Here is a 23,980-nt window from a genome sequence, read left to right on the forward strand (position 1 = left end):
GAAAAGTATTTATAGAAAATGCATACTCTTAAAAGTGTGCACAAACATGTTTTAGTCAGGGAAAGAAAATGAGTATATTGTTGGCCTAGGGCTGAGCAGACCCGGGGCATGTAAAGCCTATACAATAATATGCACACTGACACAATTTTGGAAAGAAAGGGGCACAACTGTATTGGTTACAGTGCCAATTTTTTATGGCCACCTTGGGGATGGATCCAGTGCACCGAGTGACCTAAATGCCTCTAGATGCCACCCCCCCATCAGCAATTTGCTGAGGACCACCACCAGGATGACAGTCCCATAGATGCCACACTGTTGTATGCCCCTCCACAGCTCCCTGTCACCTGGGGAAAGTGGAGCCCACCACCCTTGAGTTAGGCCGTATTACACCCCATCATCCAGCTTCCCTTAAGGGGATCCCTTAATATTCAGAGGCAACAAGTCCTGCTTGACATCTCTAGCACCACCTGCAAACTGACTGGGTAGTTAACGTGTTCCTGTTCTAAGCTGAAGAGATGGTCTGGTGTGAAAACCTGTGACTCTAGTCCATGTGTTTAGGGCCCAAATTTGAAATTTGTGGCTAGCCAATGGAAGGTGTCCAACACCATTGATGTTCTCCCATCATCGCCCTCACTAGGAGGAGCCATTCTCCAGGCCTTCTCAGTAACTGGGCTGCTACATTGGCCACAAATGGGTGGCTCGGTAGGTCAGGTTCCACTATTTCCACTATTTCCGAAATTGCGATGTATTCGCGAAGGCTTTCACGGCCGGGATCTAATGGTTGTTGTGGATTTTCCCCACAACAAATCAAAGTAGGCTTTGAGAAATGGACATGAAAATACATACACATTTTCTAATGGCGAGAAAATGCTCCCAGTTCAATGCATACTCTAGCTGGAATGAGATTTAAGTTGGAATTTGGAGATGTTTAATGAGCTAAGGCTTTACTGATCCACACATCCCTGGATTTCTATACACAATTCAGACTAATCTTTCAATAGATTTAGTTAATGATTTTTATTAATAATGTTACATATGGTGGTCTTTTTTTCCAACTGTGAAATCAGCCATCCTTGCTATTCATAATTCATTTCTTCCACATTTTAATTGACAATGTTGCATGTGAATGAGTTAATTGGGCTCAGGAGTGTGCTCGTATGCAGAGAATGCATGTACTTTTAGTCCCCTGTGATGAATTTCTTCTACTATAATTGTTGCTTTGGTTGCTAACAGGCAATGTGAAAGATGAAGTGCAATTATTCAAATGACAAGTTGCATTATTAGATTTTTAAAAATTGGAAATTGGGCAAAGTGATTTTTTTGTACTTTGAGAATGCACTGATTGATTATGCATGTTAACAATACTAGTAGAATGTACTTGTTAAATTATATTATTATTGTTTCAACTTACACACCACCCCATTGTACTACAGCACTCTCTGGGCCATTTACAACGTAATTATGCAGGAAACATTTTTCCCACCAGTAAGCTGGGTACACATTTTACTGACCTCGGAAGGATCTAAGGCTGATCTTGAGCCAGCTACTTGAATCCACTGGGACTGAACTCTGGTTATGACTGCAGTATTGCAGTTTGACCAGTTAAAATATATACATTTTCTATATAAAATTCATTTCTCTGCTATGATTTACCTACATTTATTCAAATTGGTCTTCTAAGGTGTTTTTTTTACACATTTTATGAACATTTGGAAGAAAGTTATATGTAATTACCAATAATAATAAGCTTCTTATGTACTCAGCAAGTATTTTTTACAATGAGTGTAGCTGAGAAGGGTTACTTTTTTGTAATATATTTTCCAGAATCTCTCAGCCAGCATAGTGAAAAAGTAATTTCCCTGATTTGTGAGGATAATCAATTGTCACACGGAGTGGATGACTGGAAAAAAAGTAACCATGAGCAGGATTTATTTTAGTTATTTGTAAGATTTTGTGATTTGTGTAAAATGGCAAGATTGCATTTACCTCTTGTACGCCCTCTGCAGTCAGAGTTGAGTCAAAGAGTGATGATCCTTGCTCTCTTAAGCTAATGTGGTGAAGTGGTTAGAGTATTAGACCAAGACTTAAGGTCCAAATCTACACTTGTCAATATAACTCAGTAGTGACCTTGATCCAATCACTGTCTCTTGGTCTGGAGTACTTTTCAGGGTTACTGTGAAGATAAAGTGGTGACGAGGAAGAGTACCATGTTTGCCTGTTGGAGATAATGTGGAATATAAATATAATACATTAATAAAATAATAAAATAATGGCCAACGTTCTGTTGCTTTTTAAAAAATTTGGCTGTGAAAGAGCGATGTTACTCACAGGGGGAGATTTTCATTCATTAAAGAGCTCCTCCTTCTGTTCCAGGGCTCTCATGGCTTATTGAGACTGATTACATATGAGTTAGACAAGTAGGGGCAGAAGTATGAACTTCTTAATTATAGAATATCTACCCCTGCTGGTCACATCATCACCCTTCCAAAGGTGTAATTTATATAATAGGATTTGTCCAATAATAATTACATAGCTTTAAGCAGTTGAATTCGTAACTAGTTTATTTATATCATTTTTGTATGCTCGTTTCATTTGTATTTAGATCAGTTTATACTATTATATATTCTTGAAAAATGAGGTTTCTTATAGTCATACTTACTTGTTGTTTTTGTTATGTGTTGTCAAGTCACCCCTGACTTATGGTGACCCTATGAATGTGTGATCTCCAAAATGTCCTCTCTTCAATCTACCTGCTCAGCTTTTGTAAACTCATTCATTAAATGAACAGAGATGGACTTACTTACTAAACTCAAGCTTGTGGCTTCCTGTAGTAAGTAGGTCCATCTCTGTTCATTTAATGAATGATAAGCTTCTTTTGGTACAATCCAACTGCTTTTCTGTGAAAGAAGTATGAAAAGTATTATATATTCCAAGGAAAGATCATCATTAAAAATATATATTACCTTTTAGTGGATTTGCCTCTTTAGAGCATTTAATTTCAATGTGCCTATGAAATTTAATATGTGAAAACTCATATGTGCATGTTTGTATACTACTCCACACTGCTTCTTCAAATCCTTCATATCTATTTCTAGTAATATATACTTATTCATTTAAAAAAGCATGGTTTCGTTTTGATTTTGAATATCTGTCATCATATAGTTTAATCTGTAATTTAAAAATCTCAATTGCCAGAGTAAATTGGCATGCTATAATGATTCTTTTCCAGAATAATAAATGGGAAATCGCAAATCTTTTACTCCAGGATGGTTTTATTCTTCTGCATTCAGGAAGCAACCTAATAATTGAACACTGAGCAGTAATATGAAGTTGCGCCACACTTAATTGTCTATATTTTTCCCTCTCCATCCTAGTTAAATGAGTAAGAGTGGCAGGAGAAACTCTTGTTAATATTATTTATTTTGGGCAGGCTTTGTAGTGATCTATTAGATTCTTTTTCTCTCCATTAATATACTTTAACTCATATGTCTTGTGAAAGATATGGTGAGATCAGTGATCAGTGGTGATTAGTCTAAACGCATGATGTTTTCAGGTCTGCAAGGTCTGCAAAATGGCCTAATTTGAAAACAAGGATATTGATCCAGACCTAATCCTACCTAAAGTACATCCCTTAAAATAAGCAGGGCTTATGTTACTCATGACCAGCTTTTCTTAATTGAGTTCAATGAGCCTGTTCCAAATGTGTCTTAGTTTGGAACCAGTTTTGCATAACAGGCTAGACCCAATGTTAAATACCAGCGTGGTAGGCTTATTGACATCAATTACTTGAGACTCCCATTCTTTCCAGTGGTTATTATCATTGGGACTGACATTGGGTACTTTGGGTACTGATCAAGGTACTTTGACACCCACACACATCTTACTATTCTAAAACTCATATATTGCTAAATGAAGCCCTGCTTAACTCTAAATTAATTTGTGATATTTTAAAGATTGAAAGCAATCATATTCACCATAGTACAGGTACTGTGGAAAGTCCACTAGGGAAAACCCGTGTCTTTATTCAGTGGAGCATGTTTATATGAATTACATACTTTAATTTTCAGTTTGTAATGCACATGGTGAACACATTGCTATAAGAGAACAAAATGTGTCCAGTAGGTTCAGCGGAAGCACCTTTTGGCAAACTAATATCAAGTTAATATGCATTTACGGTACTATGGCTGCCACTTGACTCAACATACTTTAATTATCCAATACTTTGAGTTTTAGGTAGTTAATTGAATTAAGCAGTTAAACTGACAACTGCATAAAACATATATTTCTCAGAATTATAGTTTGAAATGATTTATTAATGGAAAAAGTGTGATATCTTCCCTGCAACAGCATGCATCTACAGATGTCAGACGCATCTGGGGTTGTATCCATGGCTGTCCTTCCTTTAATGGAAGAGCAGAATCTGGTCAAAGGGGAGCAATCTTTCTCCCAGCTGTAGCCCACTGAGCATCCCAGAAGCCTGCTACAGAGGCTGAAAAACTCTGCACCATGTTTTCAGTGCCAGAGAGGACTAGAAAGGGGAGGAGCCAAAATATCACCCCTCCTGCAAGAGTCTCATTGGATTTAGGCCTAGATTCATTGCCATCCTGAATTAATCCATCTTTTGCCTTCTGCTCATCTTGTTCCTCTTACTGGCTGCCTCCTTCTGTTCTGGTAGGGAAGATTGGTCTGTCCAGGGGAAATATGGACGACAAGATTCCTTTAGTTAATTATCACAAATGGCAGTGGCCACTACTCCACTGAAAGATGAGATTCAAACATGTAGAAATATCTCCCTACTCACTACTCCATGCATTTGATGGACTGCAGCCCAAGAAAGCCTACTTCAAATAAAACTTGTTAGCCTTCAAGTTGGCACAAAACTCTTTGTTGCTTGATCTGAATTACTTTGTGTGCTGAAGGCCTACTGATTAAAATAACTGCTTTTTCTTTAGCTGGCTCCTTTTTTTTTTTTTTTTTTTTTTTTTTTTAGAAAAAGTGACATATTATTTATGGGGCAATGAAAGGGAGCCCTGTTAACTTTTATAGATAGTTGTGTTAAAACTCTGAAAATGGGCATAGCTTCTACAAATGGGTTCAAGTTCAGCTGATACAATGCTGTCTGCAAAATAGGTTTGTTCATCCTAAGTGTATGGGATAGACTGTGGTAGTTATGTGGAATGGAAAAGATCTTAACATGTTCAGAAGAGCTTTGAATTTTGTGTTTCATATGTTCGTAATATTAAATTATAAAATTGAAAAGTGTCTCTTGGTCTGAGCCCCTGTAACTGAAAATCGAGCTCTGCTCAGTAGCTAATGTGTACAAATGACGTGTTTGCAACAGATGATTTTCTGTTGTTCAGGAGAAGCCTGTGAACTTGACAAGATAAAAGAAACAATGTTGAAAAGCCCTGGTTGAGAGTAAAATAAATAATTCACATTATAAGAAAACATTACTTGTTCCATTTGGCAATAAATGAGCTTTATAATGGTAAGATGTGGTGTTGTCCCCAATGTCTTCCTGGGGATTGTAGCTCTTTAGGAGGTGCCCTCTAGGCAGCCATGCAGCCTTAAAGAGGTGAGTGACATGTAGGTGTCTGTAGGCGTGGGTAGGTAGAATGGAACTTCTAGATTTCTGCCTGGGAAATTGTGTAGAATTCTGGCAGTGGGAGTCCCGCTGCCCCCGAAAGAAAGAAAGAAAGAAAGAAAGAAAGAAAGAAAGAAAGAAAGAAAGAAAGAAAGAAAAGAAAAGAAACGAAAAGAAACGAAAAGAAAAGAAAAGAAAAGAAAAGAAAAGAAAAGAAAAAAGAAAAGAAAAGAAAAGAAAAAAATCTCATTAATACATACCCAAGGTCCTATCCACATCTTAAGGCAGTACACACTGAAAACTATCCATTATCACTGGATGGGCAAAGTCAAATCTACTTTCATTGGACCTGTATCAACATCAGAGTGGGTTTGAGTGATTTGATTCAAAAAGTTTTGTAGAAATAGCTCAAAACAGCCTACAAAGCAGTCTATATTCTCTTCTTCTTTGGAAGACTGCAGTAGGGTTTTGACTGCTGGAAACACTGGATTTTACAACTCTGTGCAGATTCAAGGATAGAGGAGAAGATCTTGTTTTATGGTAGCTCACCACTCATTCTTACTTATGCCAAGGAGTCATTTCTATTTTTGGTCCAAATGGCATGGATCTTGGTAATCTAGATCAACGGTTCCCAACCGTGGGTAAAATCAGTATTCTGGGACTCTAAGTCCCAGAAGCCTTCACCTTCAGCTGTGCTGGGAGATGAGTCCAAGAACACCTAGGTTACCCAAGTTTGGGAACCATTGATCTAGATGATATAATCCCAGAGCCAGTATAGTTTGATTGGCACTCCCTTTTCATAGTGAAATGTCTCCACTTGGTGACCACTGTCAGACACATTAGGCTTGTCTTGTGAATGGGATGTGGAAGTTTGACATCTCCCTATAAGCAATATACCACATTGGCATGGGAAAAGGTTTTGTGCTAGTTGGGGGGGGGTGTCAGCAAGTAACATATAATGTATAGTTTTTTTTTCTTAGAGTAAATACTTACAGTGCCTATCTCCCAGGTACTGTATGTCTGCTTTTTATGATTTTACACTGTTACAGCCCAAACTGCTGTTTCTGTTAATCATTTCATTAGACTTTGCATGACTGTTGTTGCTTTAAAAATAATGGTTGTGTGTCTCTGTGAGTAGGAGAGATCTGGGTTGGGACTACGGAACTTAATCCTTTCCCTCCACTGTGATCCAGATAGGATACCTTCATGCCCTGCTGTTTCCCCTAGGTGCAACTTTATATCAGGGAGCTAAGAAAGAATAGGAGTAACACTTAATTTTTTTCATACACACTTCTTTGGATAACCTTTTAGCTCATAGCTGAGTGCATTAATACCAGTTATGAAATTGTAACAGCAGTAGATTCATCCTAGATCTGTTGAAATATTGGTTCAGTAGACTCCTCTAGAGAAAATGTGGCAAATACTGATCTACATCCAAAATGCTTCTGAAATAAATGTAGTCAAACTTTGATGATTCTGGGTTACTGAGAATGGAAATGATGCTTAAAATTGTTGATTGGCTGTAGTTTTCAAGATATGCTATTGGGTTGGCATATATAACTGGTGGAGGATTAGAGAGTTATAAAGGGAAAGGGTCTCTGTTTGAACAAAAAATGACTAAAATACATATTTGACTGGATCCATGAATAAATCTATGACTGGGTTTTGACAGTCCTTGCTTTTCAGGCAAAGCAATGAATGATGCAATAATGTGTTATTTCATTGTTTAGTTGTGTCCAACTCTTCGTGACCCCATGGACCAGAGCATGCCAGGCCCTCCTGTCTTCTACTGCCTCTTGGAGTTTGGTCAGATTCATGTTCGTAGCTCTGATGACACTGTCCAACCATCTCGTCCTCTGTTGGGCCCCTGCATTATACATGATATGAACTGTATCATGTTATTCTGAGAAGTCATGGATAATGTAGTCATAACGAAGCTTACATCACTCTGCTGAACAAATTGCCCATTAAAGTTTTCCGCGTCCACCACTTGTTGAATCAAGAAAGATTTTGTTATCACCCTTACACACCAAGCTGGGTCTGATGAAGAACTTTGTCATGAGTAAGGACAAAACACAAGCAGCTTTCAAGTACCTCTGTGGAAAATTTCCAAGGTCAAATTAAGCTAAGATAAAGAAAGGTGTCTTTGTTGGTCCTCAGATTCGTGAACTTCTTCAAGATGATTCATTTGACCATGCAGCGCATGGCAAAGAAAAGATGGCATGGAAAGCTTTCCAGTTAGCGGCAATAAGTTTTGTTGGAAACAACAAGGCAGGCAACTACAGGTTGTTGTTGGAAAACTTTCTCATGGCATACAAAAGCCTTGGTTGGCACATGTCACTAAAGATACGTTTTTTCACTCTTATGTAGATTTTGCCCCCACTGAACTGTGGAGCAGCGAGCGATAAACATGGCAAGCACTTTCACCAGAACGTTGCAACAACAGAGAAATGTTATCAGGGCGAATGGAGCCCATCAATGCTTGCAGAGCTTTGCTGGACAGTGACATGAGATGCTCAATTTAATGAATACAAGAGACAAGCCAAGAAGCCCCAAGTAGACATTGATTAGGACTAAACTATGCACATAACAGTTTTTGTCTTTCATTTCATAATACGTTTCATTTATATAAATCTTTTTGCTGATTTTTAAAGTATTACATGAACAGGACATGTGAAATATTATCATGTAAAGCAGCCATAAACACTTGAAACACTAGGTTTACAATTTATGATTAAAACTCTACTGTACTATCTACACCAGGCTTGTCCAACCCGCGGCCTGAGAGCCGCATGCGGCCCAGGTCAGCTCGTAATGTGGCCCAGTGCAATTTTTTATTTTTAAAGAAATTCCAAAGTTTCATGTTACACTGCCGGCGCTTGCGGCCGGAGTGTGGTCGAGGCATGTCACAACAGTAGAGGGGTAGAGAGGGAAGGAAGAAAGGAGTGGGAGGGGAGGGGACAGGGGGGTTGTGTGACTGCACTGCATCGTCCCCGTCAATAGGTGGACCCCCTCCCAGCCCCATAAAGCCGCCGGAGTCGAAGCTGGCAGCCTCTGCTGTCTGAGATCGCAGCTGCCGGTAAGCGCACTTGGAGCAGGGCTGCAGAGGCCGGCTAGGGCTGCCCCCCATGCGGCCCAAACCAAATGTATGTGCGGCCCAAACCAAATTTTCATCTTCTAATATGGCCCAGGGAAGGTGAAAGGTTGGACACCCCTGATCTACACAATATGCATAGATGCAAAATGTAAACACTTAAATTTCTTGGAAACAGTAGCCAATCAATTATTTACACACACACACACACACACACACACACACAAGAAGTTGTAGGTGACATATATATAGGATTGATCATCTAAGTTTTGTTACATGCTATTAAGTCACTTCCAACTTTTGGCAATCTTACAAATGAGTTACGTCCAAAAAGTCCTGTCCTCAACAGCCCTGCTCAGCTGCTGCTAACTCAAGGCTTCTTTTAGGGAGTCAATTCACCTCATATTTGGTCTTTCTCTTTTCCTGCTGCCTTCAACTTTCCCCAGCATTTTTGTCTTTTCCAGAGAATCTTTCCATAATATGACAGGCACAGGTTAATCATTTTAACCTCCAGAGATAGTCTAGGCTTGATTTGACCTAGGACCCACTCATTCACCTTTCTGGCAGCCCAGGATATCTTTAAAGCTCTCCTCCAGGACCACACTTTAAACATTTTTTTCCATTAGCTTTTTTTTTTAACTGTTCAGCTTTTGCACTCATACAATTGTGATCAGGAATAAAAGAGTGTGGATGGCCTTAGTTTTAATTTTGAGGAACAGTCCCTTACACATGATGATCTTTTATAATTCCTTCATTGCTATTTAGCCAAGTCTCATTCTGCTTCTGATTTCAAGGATCTTACAATGAAGATCTTGCTCCTTGTTTATTGCATATCTTTAGAGATAATTGCATCTGAGAACTGAGCGTCCGGGATTTTTTATGTATGATTTTTTTTCTTAGTCTAGACTATGAAGTATTTTCCAGCCTTTCCTGATCCACCGTTATTTTTATGTGGCTCCCTTAGCACTAGCACAAGCTGTGGAATCTGCGTTGTTTTCTTCCTGTGAGGAAGAGTGACCCAGTTTGGAAAGAAAAAGTGTCTGTCCTTTCTCCAGCTTCTTGCCTATGCTTAGCTTTCGTTCTTTCTTTCCCATCAGTGTGAGATCTTCTTCATAGAAAATGCTAATTATGAAAAGTGTATGAAGCAGCAACTAGAATAATCATTTGTACATCTGGGGATTTGATTGCAATTAATTTTTGCAAGTATCTACTTGGAATGGGTGAAATAAAGTGCAAGATTTCTGAAGTGAGGCCCTTACTCTTTAACATAATTGGCAACGTGATAATGAGAAAAGGGAAGATGAGCTGCTTATTGACATTTCAGCTCTGTTTGCTGTACGGCTTTCGGAATGAAGTGTTGCTAAAGGCCAAAGTTGCTGCTTCTTCAAATGTTATTACCAGGAATGGTGAAGGAGGAGAGATGACTGTTTCCCTCTCCACTATGTCCTGTGTCTGATTAACAAGTGCAAGATTCTGTATATTAATCCCAACTGACAAATACTTGAATACTGAATTCAGACAAAACATGACTTTGGTATTTATAGAATACATCATAACTATTCAGAGAAAAGGCCCTGAAGTCAGCATTTCAAGCAGTAAACTAATGAGATCACTGACAGCTCACTCAGTCTGATTTTTAAAGTTATTCTATGTGGTTATTTATTGAAGGAACAAACATTTCTTGAATAAGTGTCCGTGTAACAGTGCTCGAGAAAGACAGAGAAACGTGCAAGACAACATTTGTAACAGTGTTTTGTTTTCTGTGGAATGTCATGGAGTTTTGCTGTCAACGTCTCAGTGTCATGTTCTCATATTACTGTCTTCTGCATTCTCTACGTGTTTCAGAACTCAAGGCTTTTACTGTTGTTGTTCCTATTGCCTTTAGTCCAGGGCACAGCCACCATGCATGGCTACATTTGTTTGTAGTTACCCCTTGGCAGATTCTTGTATGAGAACAACAACGATAAATCCTTTTTGGGGTTTAGCAGGTGGACAGCACTCAGAAGTAGTTTACCATTCCCTTCTTCTGGGGGCATCCTGGGACTGTACAGCTTGCCCAAGGCCACACAGGCTAGATTTTTCAGGATGCACAGTTCCGCGTACAGATTGAATAGCTAAGGGGGAAAAGGCATTCTTGTCTGACACATTTGAAGCTATAATAATGATCTGTTAATCCAGAGCTCTTACCTTTCTCAATTAAAAAAAATGAAATAAGAAGAAAGAATGTACAGTACTCACTGGTTCAGTGTTGTTCTTTCCCTACACCTTCTGCGGTTGCCTGATGGAAAACAGGTCAAGGTTTCTGTACATTTAACGATTTTACATAACTAGTAAAGGTGCAGGAGCCCTTTCTTTTCTAACTCTCTCCGCCTTGCAATCCAGACCACTGGGGTTTTTTTTTGGGGGGGGGTTGTCAATACAAATATCAAGGGTTAGCATCTGCAGGATTAGGTGATCAGTTTTGAATCTGTGCATCAGTTTGGAAGGCATCCTCCAGTTTTATTGATCCTTGAGAAAATGATGTTGTACTGGCGCATTGCACAACTGTGGTACTTAATGCAAAACTTGTGTGGACTCTCCTCTGCTCTGTATGACTCATTGGATGGGCTACAGAATCCGTATGGGTGATGCAAACTGCCCAAGACAGGTGTTCTTTTAGATACTACTTCCTGTACACTGGGAGGCTGGTGTGCGAACATGTCCTACTGCTTAAGAGTATATTCTTCTCAAAAGACAACCACATAGGTGATTTGTCCTGTTGGCAACTTGCTCAGCATGAGTTGGCAAAATTGGTTCTAATTAAGAAAGGATGATGGTGATTTCCTTGCTGTGTGATGATACATATACCTGTCAATACTTGAAAAGGTACAAAGCAGTTGTTCTCTATATAAAAATTATCATTTCTTTCTGCAGTTGTCTTGTTTTTGTCATTCTCCTTCTGTGTGAGTGCACTGCTGTATTTTATAAGGAAAAGGCAAGTAGAAAGTTTGTCAAATTAAAATATATATTCCACAAAAAATATGCAGAATATATTTTTGTAATGTGCTATTGTGTAATGAGATATTGCTCAAAATATGAAGAAAAAATCTGAAGGGCTTGTTGAACCATCAAAAATATGGGGGAATGCAGGGTTTGGCTACATTGCAATTTACCCTATGGTATGTGTTGGAATAAAGAAGGCTGACCGCCAAAGAATTGATGCTTTTGAATTGTGGTGCTGGAGGAGGCTTTTGAGAGTCCCCTGGACTGCAAGGAGAACAAACCTATCCATTCTAAAGGAAATCAAGCTTCATTGCTCACTGGAAGGACAGATCCTGAAACTGAGGCTCCAATACTTTGGCTATCTCATGAGAAGAGAAGACTCCCTGGAAAAGACCCTGATGTTAGGAAAGTATGAAGGCAAGAAGAGAAGGGGATGACAGAGGACGAGATGGATGGACAGTGTAATCAAAGCTACCAACATTAATTTGACCCAACTCTGGGAGGCAGTGGAAGACAGGAGGGCCTGGCGTGCTCTGGTCCATGGGGTCATGAAGAGTTGGACACTACTTAACGACTAAACAACAACAACAAAATGTGTTGGAATTAGCATGGTTAAAATTGAAGTACAGTAGAACCAAGTTAGCTGCAGAGGATTGGTTCCAAGCCCCCACCCTGCAGATACCAAAAACTGCAGATACGCAAACACTGCATGGCATATCTGCAGTTAGCATGGTGTCTGGTTCCCTCTAATGGCAAGTTATGGCAATAAACCTCAGAAATATTATTTCTGGATAACTGAAACCGTGCTGACTGATCCTGCTGATATGGCAATCCTACTGTATTTACAAATGTCTACATGACATAAAACGAAATATGAAGAAACCTGGTCTTTTTCCATAGACATATGTTTATTTTTATTTATTGATCAGTCAGCAGGGGATTTGCCCTGATTCAACTGACATCACTCTTCCCCCTGCCCCATTTTCTGGCATATGTGATTGCCTACATCAGTGTAAAGGGGAAGTTGTGGGTGTGTCCCACAGTCACATTTACCCTAAGTTATGTGTTGTAAGTTATGCATTATTCATGTTATATGTTAATGTGGTTGAGAGGCGGGGCCGAAAGAGATGTTAAAAGGCGGAGCCTGAGGGGAGAGAATCAGTCAGTCGGTCAAAGTCTGAGTCTGGAATCAGAGTGAGAAGGATAGGTTGGGGGTCTGAGGAGTGATTAGGGTGTAACCTATGATAATTAATAGAGAAGGTTAATATTGATGATTGATGAATCTTGACCATTTGTAATTAATCAACTTGTTCTGTTGAAACATCAGTACTGGATTGACGTTCATCCTTTCTAAGTAAACTAGCTTGATAAAAGAGATCATCTGGTGGCAGCATATCAGAGGGCGTGCTGAGGTACCTTGTGAGCTCTGTGTTTGGGGAAATAAGCAGGGGCCATGAGGGCAAACGCCACAATGACATTGACATTGGCTTCTTCAGTGAGCTTGGCATTATAGCAAGGTGATTCCTCACCTGAGTACCTTTTGTCTCCACTCCTCCTCCTCCAATGTTTCTAATTTTTATAATTATGGTTGGCTATTTAGTCCTATATCATTTATGTGCTATGTCAGTTCTTGAAAAATAGAGGACAAAGGGAAGGGGTGGGAAAGATGGCAGTATTAAGAGGATGGGATTGTGTTCCCATTAAAAATTGAATCAGTTGAGAAATGCAGCAGAATAACTAATTTCATTGGTGTGGATGGCTACAGCAATTTCAGCAGGGTAACCTAGGTGAGAAGCAATTTTAAAACTTTGAAACAAACAGGCTGTTTTTCTCTGTGTCGTTGCATTCCTGGAAAGGTGCAATGAATTTTATTTGATGCCTGATTTAATCTTCTACTGCAGTATTTTTCATAGGAAAGGATTTCTTACAAAAATATTTTGATTGGAATGAAACTTGCAAGTATGAACTCATCCAAGCAAAAGGAATAGTGCTGGTAAAGTGACACAGCCTACAAAGAAGATGGCTCATTCCAGACATTGCACCTGTCTCATGTGGCAGTAGAGACTCCCATTGATTCGAGTGGACTTGCCTTACACCTTAAGGTCTCCTGTAGGACTGAGGTTGTTGCATGAACATGTTGGTTATTATTTTGCATGTGGATATTATTTTGCATGTGGATAATGCCAGAATGTTCAGATCACTATTAGTTTTAAACCCTTAAGAGACCACTCAGAGAAGAGTTAACTGTTCTGTAAAGTTGTGTCTGGAAATTGCATTGGAGTAAAAAATGGGCAGAGAAATGTCAAAAGGAGAAGAACATAGTTTTTTCCACTGAATGTGCCCCATACAAACCAGAGCACTCTCTCTCTCTCTTGCTGTGCTTTGATGAGCATTCCAGGAGAAATGCATGTGTACAATGAGCTCTGTATGTCATCAGTATGATGAATGAATGCTAGACATCTTTATACCCAGACAGCTGAGCATCTCATGAGACAAGGGCTCCATGTACTAATACATCCTTTTGATCCTAGAACCAAGAATCTCTATATGTGGGTGTGTGCACCTTTAAGTCATTTTCCTATGTGTTATTTGCAGCATTACTAATGAAATCTCTTGCAAATATAAATATGTCTAAGATGTGCCACGAGGTTCTTCTTTTCTTCCTAGTCAACATAACTAGTAATTAATTATATAAATCAAATAACTGTTGCCTCTTCCATTTTTCGGATTCAGTTGTCTGGGAAACATGCAGCAGTCTTGGAACCATGTTGCATAATGTTCATAATAACAATCTATAGACGTCTGTAGCATCTGATTAAATAATTGGTGCCCAAGCTGCAAACTTGCTACACAGCTGCTTAGACATCTGGAGAAGCAAGAAGCTGGTAACAACGGGAATAACTATGAGATCACACTGTGTATAGCTGGCTCCCTGTGTCATTATTGGCACTACAAAGTAGCAGAACTTGGAAAAATTATGTTTTTAGATTACAACTTCTGGTTCACCACTGCCACCACCCTGCAGTCAGCATGGCCAGTGGTGATGATGGCTGAAGTATTCTGGGAGTTGTTCAGAACGTTTTTTCCCCCCTCATCTGTGGTCAGTAAGACTTTTAAGTGGCTGTTTCAGGGCTCTTGGTGATCTGCTGAAGAGGGCAAATCATGTCTTATGTGAAGGAAATTTTTGCTCATCATAGATGAGTATCTAATGACAAGGAAAGTTTTTTTTCTTCTAAAAAAATCGACTCAGGCTGAAACGGAATGGTAGATTTGGTAAAACTTTAGAAGACATATTGCTTATAGTGGCATAATCCTGTACATTGACAGCTCTGCAAGTCATCAAAAATTATTTCCTTTTCCAAAATCTTCTGGGAAATTTGTACAAAGCCTACCCATTTCCCACCTGAATAAATATATTGCAATATTCCCAGCAGTTCTGCCCCAAGATTAAAGAGGAACAGCTAATTGTAATTCTTAATAAAGTGGTGAAACACTGTTCTAATTTAAAAGCTGTCACCAACAATCTTTTGCATCATCCATTGTGTGGGAACATGAGCCACCTGCTGGATGGTCTCCACACCACCCTGTAGGAGAGATGGCAATATAAGAGGGAGAAACACACATTTTAGCAGATTTCTTTTCATTCGTGTTAGGGAAACATGACTATCAAATAGCAACAATTCCTGGTGCTGCTCCAGTTTCCTGCATCCAAGCAGCATGATGCATCCTTGGCAGACCTGCATGCAGGTTGCCACATGTCAGCAGAAGGGTTTGTGGCAGCTAGTTGTTCAGCTCTCTCAACACCATAAACACACTTAACTGTTGTTATAAAATAACCCTTCTCAAGCCTACCTTTGTGAAGACTTTCTGAAGGTATACAAAGAAGCCATTTCCCATCTCAGGCAATCAGTATGTTTAAAACAGCAAACATCTCTTCAGTGACTCATCTGACCAGTCCTTGAATCCCAGTCTCTGCATTAAGGAGTTCAGGGAAAATGAAATAAAAGAGCCATTAGTCACTAGCTCAAGGCAGAATGGCTGTCCCTTTGACAATAATAATAATGGGGTACTAGTTTCCCTGCAGAGACTGGCCTACTTAAAAAAAATGAAATGTACTTAAGGCCAATTCTAACCTCATTTTAATTACTGTTGTGACTACAGGGTAAAAAAAGTTAGTATGTATGCTTTATCAGTGATTATTTGGATGCTGTCCTAGCTTTGCTGTTTGGCAGATGAGCCCTGAGTCAGGTTATCTCAGGTACTGTTTAAGAGCGCTTGTGACAATGCTAGAAACCATTTTATGTATTTGTGGTTATGTAAGTGTATCAAAGGGACGTGGTGGCACTGCAGATTAAACCGCAGAAGCCTCTGTGCTGCAAGGTTGGAAGACCAGCAATCATAAGATCAAATCCACGTGATGGATTGAGCTCCCATCGCTTGTCTCAGCTCCTCGCCAACCTAGCAGTTCAAAAGCATGTAAAAATGCAAGTAGATAATTAGGTACCACCAGGGTGGAAAGGTAACGGCATTCTGTATCTAGTCGCGCTGATCACATGACCACGGAAACTGTCTTCGGAGAAATGCTGGCTCTATGGCTTGGAAACGAAGATGAGCACTGCACCCTAGAGTCGGACACGACTGGACTAGGAACCTTTAAGGTTATTCATTTCATTATTGGTCATTTTGCTCTTTTGGGTTCCCAGCTTGTGATACTGAATGTCAGCTAGAAAGAAGCTCAATTAATCCTGTCGAAACTGTCTGCAGCAAAACTCAGCATTGTACAACAATGGAAAGCATGAACAATAAAATGAGGTCTGTCTGGGCCAAAGTAGACAGGATGGGAGCAGTTTGTGGATAGGATCTCCTACAAATTTTATTTTTGAAGCATTATTACCTAATCTGCTAATCAGTTCTTTGCTCTTCTTATTTCCCTTGTTTCCAGCCCAAACTTTCTGGTCTTAACTTTGTAGTTGCTATTGAGTTACAGCATCCTGTACATGCCTAGTTGGGAATATAACCTACTGAATAAAGTGTTTCATACTCCCACCAGTAATTTGCTGTTGGATTATAACCTAAGCCTTATATTTCTAAGTGTAGTTAATTTTTTTTCTGTTTTAGAAGAGTCTTGGATGAACTGTCACTTGATCATTGAAATCCTGTGCTAGTACTTTGATTTTATTTCTGTTTGAGGAACACTTGAGGAACATTTTATTTGCTTTGCTTTGAGTTCAGAAATTTTTGACCTGGTTTGAACATAATCCATTTAATTCTCTGTGTATGGTGAGGGAGCAAAATTCCACTTTGTGACTCTGTCCACTGTGCTTAAGCTCCCACCTCTAATACCACAATATGTTCGCATATGAGTGAAGCATTTGAATAGGGTTTACATGCATAAAGTCCAGTACATGTAACCCCAAGTTGCATGATATACAGTCTCTTCAGATATCATTAAAGGGATAGAGTTTTCTGGTGTTGGGGGAAGGTGATTGTGGTGCACAAGCAAGAAAGCTGTGATCTTATGGCACCACCAAATTTTGGGAAAGATAGAAGAGAATGTCAACCAAGCCAGCCTTCTTGGAAGCCAGCCTTCTTGGGAGCCACCCTTCAATTCTGGCAGAAGCCAAATTGTTATATTGAATGAAATTGCTGTTGCTGGTGTTACTGTATCTCTTGATTGAAATGCCACAGAGCAGGTAGCACAAGAAGTGGTGAGTGCTCCACTCCAACACTGGAGGCATTCGAGAGAAAATTAGACAAACTGTCTGTCAGATATGCATTAACTTACATTCCTGCATTGAGCAGGGGATTGAATTCAATGGCCTTATAGGTCCCTTCCAACTCCATTGTTCTATGATTCTAAATGTGGACACTGAAGTGGCATTAGTGACCCAAATTTTCTTCTCTCCCCAGATACCCAGCATTAAGCAAGAAAACATCAATTTTCCCCAAGCTATTTGTAGAGCTTTGGCCATGCAGAACGGAGCATGACCAATCACTTTGGCAAGGGAGATTGTCCTATCCCAAATCCTCGGGCACATAAAGAAGACTTTATAGTAGGAAGAGTTCATTTTGCCAGGATTTGAAGATCCTGAGAAGCAGCAGCAAAGATTCTCACTGCTTCTGGATGACTCCAAAGAAGGGAGGAGCACCACCAATAAAGGCTGGCTAATGGGTGCCCATGCAGAGTGTCAGTGTGAAGGGTACTTCTAGTAGAAGCTGCGAGTCAAAATGTACTATGCATTTACTCCATGCTTTTGTCATTGACAATTTCTAAATAGAGATGGTAAGGGGAAAAAGATGGAAGAAGATGGTAGAAAACATGAAAAAGTTTCAAAGATAAAACTCTTTGTCATTTGCATCCTGTATAAAAATTCATGCCTGAGGCTGTATAAATGAAAGGTAAAAGGCCTCTCTAGAAACGCTATAGTTTATTATAAAGACAGAAGCCAAAACTCTATTGGCAATTGCTGACTATGTCCTTCATAGATGTAATGTGTCGCGATTACTCCAGTGGTCTTTGGCTTGCAGATAAGCAAAACAGAAATTGCCCTATTAAAAATAACATAGCCCCCCCCTCCTGGACCCAGTTGGTGTAAAAAGGCAACCATGCATGCAAACAGCCATTGTGTATACCGAATAAGCAAACAGGATTTTGGCCAGATTAATCTCTCTCGACAGCTGCAAGGTTTTGCTTTGTGTTTAGTCTAATAAAAAAAATTCTGGTTTTGTTTTTATCTTGGCAGTGTATTAGATGACGAAAGCAGCAATTTGAGACAACAAAAGCTTGACAGACAGGTGAGCTTGCAAACTATCCTTCTGTCTTTTTTTAAAAAACTTCATTTTGATAAATTATAGACCTGGCTGAGAAATAAGGCTAATTCTGATGTTTTAAAAGAGTTTATTTGAAAGTTGGAGGAGAGAGTTCGATTGCCACACTGCACTGATCCTTATCTACAAAGGGAGAGGAACTGTAGAAGGAGGGAGTCTTCTGATATATGTGGAGTCTCTGCACAAAACTGGGGATCCTGAAAAATCATCATTCCTGATTATATGGAGAAGGTCCATCTGGAGCAGATTATCTCCCCTTTTTGGGTGGCCTTTTTATGTGGAGACAGCAACAGGCAAGGAGTACAGCTAAAACTTTCTGTCTGCTCGTACTTTCAAGTCAGCTATTATAGGACTATATACTCACAGCTTTCTGGCTATTAAATCTACTAGGTTATTGAAAAGTGAAATATTGTATTCCTATGTAGGCTTTGAGGGGTACCTAGGGTTAGCTCTGCGTAGCTTCCTGTTCAGGAAAAAAAAAAACACTTTCAGCTAGCATCAGAGCAGGAAAAGGAAGCTTGGACAGAGTTAAACCTAGCTAGGCTTTCTCCCAGGTAAGCCATGTTTAGATGTATACCTGTCTGGTAAAACTCTCAAAATGGAGAATTATTGGATTTTTAGTCCAAGAATCCCAAAATCCCATCCCTACATAATACTATCTTGTTCAATATGTCTTGTTGAGGTATCCAGGAAACCTATATGACACGAGGTTTCCATATTAGTGTAGCATTTCATCTGATATGGATGTGTGTCTTTGCATTTTTCCTAGAGAGCTTTGCTAGAACAGAAGCAGAAGAAAAAAAGACAAGAGCCACTGATGGTTCAGTCCAATGTGGACAGTCGCACAAGGACACGCAGAATGAAACAATCAGAAGAGCAAGCTCCACTTGTTGAATCTTACCTCAACAGTAACAGCAGTACTATTTATCATGGTATGTGCAACTATATATTGCAGAATGAGAAGACTGACCAAGATACTGGGTTTGAGTCAAGGAGGCTGAAAATATCTTAGTACATTACTTTCATATTAATAATTTATTTATTTATTTATTTATTGGATTTCATGGGCTGAATCTAATTGTTCCAACTCAGTGGGACTTTTAGAAGTGTTGACTTACCAAACATTCAGTGTACCTATTGGTTTTAGGATTTAGCTTTATAAATTCAGCTCTTTCCCCCCCCCCAAAAAAAAATTATGTAACAGAAACCAGCCTAAATGTAAGCACCAACACTAAAGTATCAAGGATTTTCCAGGCAGTTCTAAGATAAGATTAAAAGGGCTGCTGAAATAAGATTTAAAGGGCAACTAAAACATGTGGGAAATCGTATGTTTTAGTCACCCTTTTAATTTTATTTCAGTAGTTCATGAAAGAGTATTTTTGGTTCTTTTTCTTCCAATGGAAGGTTGGAGGCAGGGGGATTTTAGTTAGACATTGGCAGAACTATTAAGAAAGCAGGTGTTCAGCAAATTTGCTTTATTCTGAAATAATTCACCATTTATTCATATTACAGTTTGCTAAAAATCATATATAACATTAGGATTGTTTTTGTTGTTCGCAATGAATTTCTAATAACTTTTAGGAAGAAACTAAAGAGAGTTGTTTTTCATCAAATAGAAGAGGACAAGTTGTCAACAGAATCTACATTACTTTTTCATGCTATGTGTGAGCTGACTATATATAACATTTGCAGATTTTGCTGTTCTTTCATGATAAGTAATTTCCTTTCTCCCATACTCTCATTTTTATAAAAATGAACCAACCAAACTTGAATTTTATCTTGAAATTCTATCTTTAAAAAAAACAACACATGGGTCATTTGTTCTCTACATTTGAATCAAGTCAATAAACATTTGATGTAGAACAGCAGTGCACCTCAAACTATCTTAGCAGTTAGTGTCTATTTTCTTGCTCATTCATTCATTCATTTTATGTAACCTTATTTTATTTTAATTGGTTGATATGCAGTACTTTGCTTGAAATGCACGTAAAACTGAGACCTACTTGTAGATCTTAAAAGTTTTAAATTGGTTTATCACCTTGCAGAAATATTCTATGAGGAAAATTAGTTTTGGCAACACTGCACATATGCGGTGGCTTTTCTCCTGCCATTGGATCCTCTTTGCACATTTGAATGCATGATTAAGTGCTCAAATTTGCAATCACTGCGGCATTAGGTGTGCAACAAAGAGCATGTAAGGGAGGAAAGTTTATGTGACTGCACAAGTAAATAGGATTCTGCCAATATTTTTTAAAAATTGCATTGCTGATCTGTTTTGCATTTTTGCATTTTAAAAACTTTTTTAAAAGTACATCACTAAAGCAATTGTAGAACAGCCTTTGTCATTTTAATGGCATATTACCAGCAATGTTTTCTGGATTTGCCCCAGTGCTGGCTGGAAGCTTTCTTTCTGAGCAAAAAGCTTGGGTGGAAGTTGGCCTAGCAGAGCTTTGCAAATTAGGACTTTCTCCCAGGTGTATCACATTGAGGTATTTGTAAGATTCCTTTAAGGTAGGTGGAACGTCCAGAATGGAGAACTGTGGTGTTTGTAATTCAGAAAATTTGAAAATCTCACCTCTAATAGTAATGTGGAAGAGAGAATTTCAGCAGTGTGACACAAGAGGCTGGTTGGTGAAATCCTCTGTTTCCCACAACTATTGAAGCTGTGGGAATCCAGTCCTCTGTTTAATATAGTGGTGCCTCAACTGATGACCATAATCCGTTCCAGAAGATAGACGTAACTCAAAATCAAAGCACCTTTTCCCATAGGAATACATTGAAATGCAATTAATCCGTTCCAGCCAAAGAAAAAAAATCACTGAAATCAATCAATAAATCAATAAATCACTGCAAGATTCATTGGAAACATGATTAATTCCTTCCGGCCGAAGAGGGGAAAGAAGAATAGCAATCAGGCGTGCAAGACCGATTGGAAATGCACAGAAAACAAACGGAGCAGATCAGAAATGCACAGAGAACAAAAGGGGCAAGTCGGAAATGCAAAGAAAACAAAGGAAAAAGCAAGGGAAGCATGCAGGACCCATTGGAAATGGGGGGAAACCCCCAAAAGCAAACAAATCTCCCAAGCCCCATTGGAAATGGGGGAAAGCCAAAAACCAAACAACCCCCCGAGACCCATCAGAAATGGGGGAAGAAAAACCAACCAACCAACAAATCCCCCAAGACCCATCGGAAATGGGTAAAAACACTCCAAAAAGCAACTAAACCCCCCAAGACACATCAGAAATGGGGAAAAAAACAACCAACCAACAAACAAACCCCCCAAGACCAATCACAGCACAGAAACATAACCCCCAGCTCAAAACCACGCTGCAAAAACTCCCAGAACAGTTTTTAAAACCAGAAAATAGCACCTTACCTTACCAGGCAGCCTGAAGCCTCCCTGCAAACACACACACACACTCACTCAGAAGTAGAAGGAGGCAGTCACAAGCCTCCTCCGACAACACACACACTCTAACTGCTGGGGTGAAAGAGCTACTTCTTTATTAAGAAGTTCCCATTTCATTCTATTCTGGCTTTCTCCTAGTCCCCTCTGTTTTGGAAAAGCAGTTCTCTGATTTAACAGTACTGTATTCAATAGCTTCTGATACATACAGTTACTACACCAACAGAAGTTTTTCATAGGTTAGGTGAGTCAGCTTCTCTGTTTTAAGGTTCCATATTTTGCTGAGGCTTTTGTGTTGGGAAAACATTTTGAAAGACAAATTTAATACACATTTCAGTGGATACAATTTGGCACATTTTGTTAAATTTGGAGTTGCATTTTACTTTGAGCCATAATGGTAGGGGCTTTCCACTAACTAGCAAGCTATCAAGTTATATATTGAAAATAATATATTAATTCATATGTGCACTTGTGTGTATTGTATTGATAAGTATGGGTTAGCTCTTCTGATTGATTGATTGATTGATTGATTGATTGATTGATTGATTGATTGATTGATTGATTGATTGATTGATTGATTGATTGATTGATTGATTGATTGATTGATTGATTGATTGGACTTGCATCCCACCCATCTAGTAGCAAACCACAACTATGACCAGCTTACAGAAAACCATGTAAGGCAGTGTGGAAAACAAAACAATGCTTAAGTGAAAAACAACAATAACAAAAAGCAAACCAAACATCATAAACATAAACTAATAACATAACAAACTCCCCAAAGATGGCAACAACAAATCAATTGAAAATTAGACAAAATGGATTGAAGCATATCTGGTTAATGTAATGAAGCATATTTGGTTAATTTGGATCATTTGACAGTTTTTAAGATGGAATTCATGGAATTTGCATTTCACAATAGTTAACATGGAATTTAAAATATAGATTGATAAGGACTTAAAGATGCACTGGAAGAGTAAGACAGTCTACCCTTTTGAAGTTTAGATGGATACTTGGTGTGATGAATAAAGATAGTTATTCTTATGTCCAACAGGTTAACTGGTATATGCTTCTCAGGGTGAGTTTTTTATACTTTGTATCTTATCATGCAGGTACCAGAACAGAAAATTATGTCAAAGCAAACATCTATCCTCATGTTATATGACTGTAAATTTCATCAATGCTAAAACAAAATGCAGCTCATGGTTTCACAGAGACAGAGCTTCCATGCCATGTCAGTCATAAACAGAAGAAGAAAGTGTATAATAGCAAATTCTGGTTATGAACAAAATAGAAACAAAATAAACTCTAATAAAAGAAGTGAAACTGGATTCCTTGGAAGCGTCAGAGTTGGGGCCAGGCAGTCTTTTAACAGAGTGCATTCTGGACTGGATAATGGTCTGGATGAGGGTCAATAAACTGAGGCTCAATCCAGACAAGTCTGAAGTGCTGCTGGTAGGTGCCCCGCCAGATAGGTTAAAGGGCCATTTCCCTACTTTAGATGGGATTACACTCCCCCTAAAGGACAGGGTCTGCAGCTTGGGGGTGCTCCTTGACCCCAGTCTGACCTTGGAAGCCCAGGTGGACTCGGTGTCCAGGGGTGCCTTCTTACAGCTGTGGAAAATATATCAACTTCGCCCTTACCTGGATGAACGGAGCCTAGCAGCAGTCACTCATGCACTGGTAACAACCAGACTGGACTACTGCAATGCGCTATACGTGGGGCAGCCTTTGAAGACGGTCCAACGACTGCAACTGGCACAGAACCGGGCTGCGCGGCTGGTAAGTGGTGCCGCTGCATGTACGCATATCACGCCGGTTTTGAAAAATTTACATTGGCTGCCGGTTGCTGCTCGGGCCCAATTCAAAGTGCTTACTTTGACATATAAAGCCCTAAACGGCTTATGAACTTGGTTACCTAAAGGACCGCCTTCTTCCATATGAGCCTGCCCGTCCTCTAAGATCAGGCCAGGAGGCCCTTCTGAAGGTGCCATCCCTGAAAGAGGTGAGGGGGATGGCATGTCGAAATAGGGCCTTCTCGGCTGTTGCCCCCCAATTTTGGAATGCCCTCCCTAGAGAGATC

At 39.4% G+C, this 23,980-nt stretch overlaps 1 protein-coding gene across 10 annotated transcripts in view; it reads left to right on the top strand.

The window, feature by feature from the left end:
• TUB (TUB bipartite transcription factor) overlaps positions 1–23,980 on the top strand; it is a 173,327-nt gene that overhangs the window by 110,139 nt on the left and 39,208 nt on the right. For all 10 annotated transcript variants that reach the window (XM_020801424.3, XM_078383906.1, XM_078383909.1 and 7 more), the window contains 2 exons: positions 18,404–18,455; positions 19,258–19,420. In XM_020801424.3, coding sequence (XP_020657083.1) covers positions 18,404–18,455; positions 19,258–19,420 — 215 coding nt within the window. The remainder of the gene's footprint in view (positions 1–18,403; positions 18,456–19,257; positions 19,421–23,980) is intronic.

Source organism: Pogona vitticeps, chromosome 1, assembly GCF_051106095.1.
Source record: "Pogona vitticeps strain Pit_001003342236 chromosome 1, PviZW2.1, whole genome shotgun sequence".
NCBI classification, from domain to species: Eukaryota; Metazoa; Chordata; class Lepidosauria; order Squamata; family Agamidae; genus Pogona; species Pogona vitticeps.